The following is a 1,806-nucleotide window of genomic DNA, read 5'->3' as shown; positions in this document are numbered from 1 at the left end:
AATTGGAAAAGCTAAACTCACAGCTGTTACCACTATTCCAGCTAGTGCTGACACTTGTTGCCCCTCCTAAATGATCTCTCATTTCATATGTGAATACAGTACAGACTCATTAGATTAACTTGTAGTTTTCTCTGGATTACTCCAGGTATATGAGAGTGAAATGGAAAGGACCAATTGGACAGAGATCGAGTTCATTCTGCAGGGACTTTCTGAGTACCCGAGAGCTGAAAAACTTCTTTTTGCGACATGCTTGGTGATGTACCTGGTGATCCTTTTGGGGAATGGCACCTTGGTCATCCTAACTCTCCTGGATTCCCGCCTCCACACGCCCATGTACTTCTTCCTTGGTAATCTTTCCTTCCTAGACATTTGGTATACATCCTCCTTTATCCCCTCAATGTTGATACACTTCCTATCAAAGAAAAAAACCATCTCCTTCACTAGATGTGTGGTGCAGATGTCTGTCTCCTACAGTATGGGGTCCACAGAGTGTGTGCTCCTAGCAGTGATGGCATACGATCGGTTTGTGGCCATTTGCAACCCTCTGAGATACCCCATCATCATGAGCAGGGCACTGTGTATTCAGATGGCTGCTCTCGCCTGGGGATTGGGCTTTTTCAACTCACTGACAGAAACTATTCTTGCAATACAGTTGCCCTTTTGTGGAAAAAATGTCATTAATCATTTTGTTTGTGAAATATTGGCCTTTGTCAAGCTGGCTTGCACAGATATTTCCTTGAATGAGATTACTATAATGTTGGGTAATGTAATATTTTTGTTTATTCCACTACTGTTGATTTGTATCTCCTACATTTTCATCCTTTCTACTGTACTAAGAATCAATTCAGCAGAAGGAAGAAAAAAGGCCTTTTCCACCTGCTCAGCCCACATAACAGTGGTGACTGTGTTTTACGGGACAATCCTCTTCATGTATATGAAGCCAAAGTCCAAAGATTCTGCTTTTAACAAATTAATTGCCCTCTTCTATGGAGTGGTAACACCCATGCTCAATCCTATCATCTACAGCCTGAGGAATACAGAGGTGCATGGGGCTCTGAGAAAATTGGTGAGTAGGCACTGGTGCTGGAAGAAAGGATGAGAAACACACATCTTTGAAGTCATGCACAAAACAAGCTCATAGATTGGAGGCAAAGGTTTTTAATACAAATGCAACAAAAGAAAAGTTATATGTAGAGTCACAAAATTTAAGAGTTGGAAATAGATTTCAAAATAATAATCTACCTTCATGTTTTTTATGAAAATGACAAAAATGTAGGGACAACTGGTCTAAGAAGTAAGATTAAACTTTTAAAAATAAGGAAAAAATGAAATTTGAGTTTTTCTAAGAAAATCAAGAACATATGTCTACTTAACAAGTAAAACACATATTTTTTATTCCCCTTTTTGAAAGAACTATTTGAGTTCATGTTTTTCTGTCTGTAATTGGTTACTGGTTTTGAATTTATTTTCTTACTTGATTGTCACAAACAACCTCATGATATAGGCATTGCTGTATCCATCTTCCAAATGAAGTCACCAAAGCACAGAGAGGTCAAAATCTGTTTTCCAAAGTCACACTTCTAGGAAGTAAAAAAGTTGTCATTCAATCCTGAGTTCTTTGGTTGTAAAGTCCATGGTTTTCATAATACCACTAGGGACCTGGTGCATGAAATTCGTGCACTGGGTGTGTGTGGGGGGGAGTGTCCCTCAGCCCAGCCTGACCCCTCTCACATACTGGGAGCCCTCAGGTGTTGACCCCCATCACCCTCCAATCGCAGGATCGGCCCCTTGCCCAGGCCTGACGCC

General features: G+C 40.5%; 1 protein-coding gene across 1 annotated transcript; it reads left to right on the top strand.

Annotated features, from left to right (window-relative positions):
- The first annotated feature begins 160 nt into the window (after positions 1-160).
- Positions 161-1,099, top strand: LOC102772418 (olfactory receptor 13D1). Its single transcript, XM_006768737.1, has one exon. The coding sequence runs from the start codon at positions 161-163 to the stop codon at positions 1,097-1,099; it is 939 nt and encodes a 312-aa protein (XP_006768800.1).
- The last annotated feature ends 707 nt before the right edge of the window (positions 1,100-1,806 follow it).

Source organism: Myotis davidii, unplaced genomic scaffold (genome assembly GCF_000327345.1).
Source record: "Myotis davidii unplaced genomic scaffold, ASM32734v1 scaffold723, whole genome shotgun sequence".
NCBI classification, from domain to species: domain Eukaryota; kingdom Metazoa; phylum Chordata; class Mammalia; order Chiroptera; family Vespertilionidae; genus Myotis; species Myotis davidii.
The sequence above is the reverse complement of the archived record's forward strand: the minus strand, read 5'-3'. Positions and strand labels throughout refer to the sequence as shown.

Bases quoted from the DNA above. Each gene is read 5' to 3' on its own strand.
- LOC102772418 (XM_006768737.1), top strand. From the start codon at position 161: ATGGAAAGGACCAATTGGACAGAGATCGAGTTCATTCTGCAGGGACTT.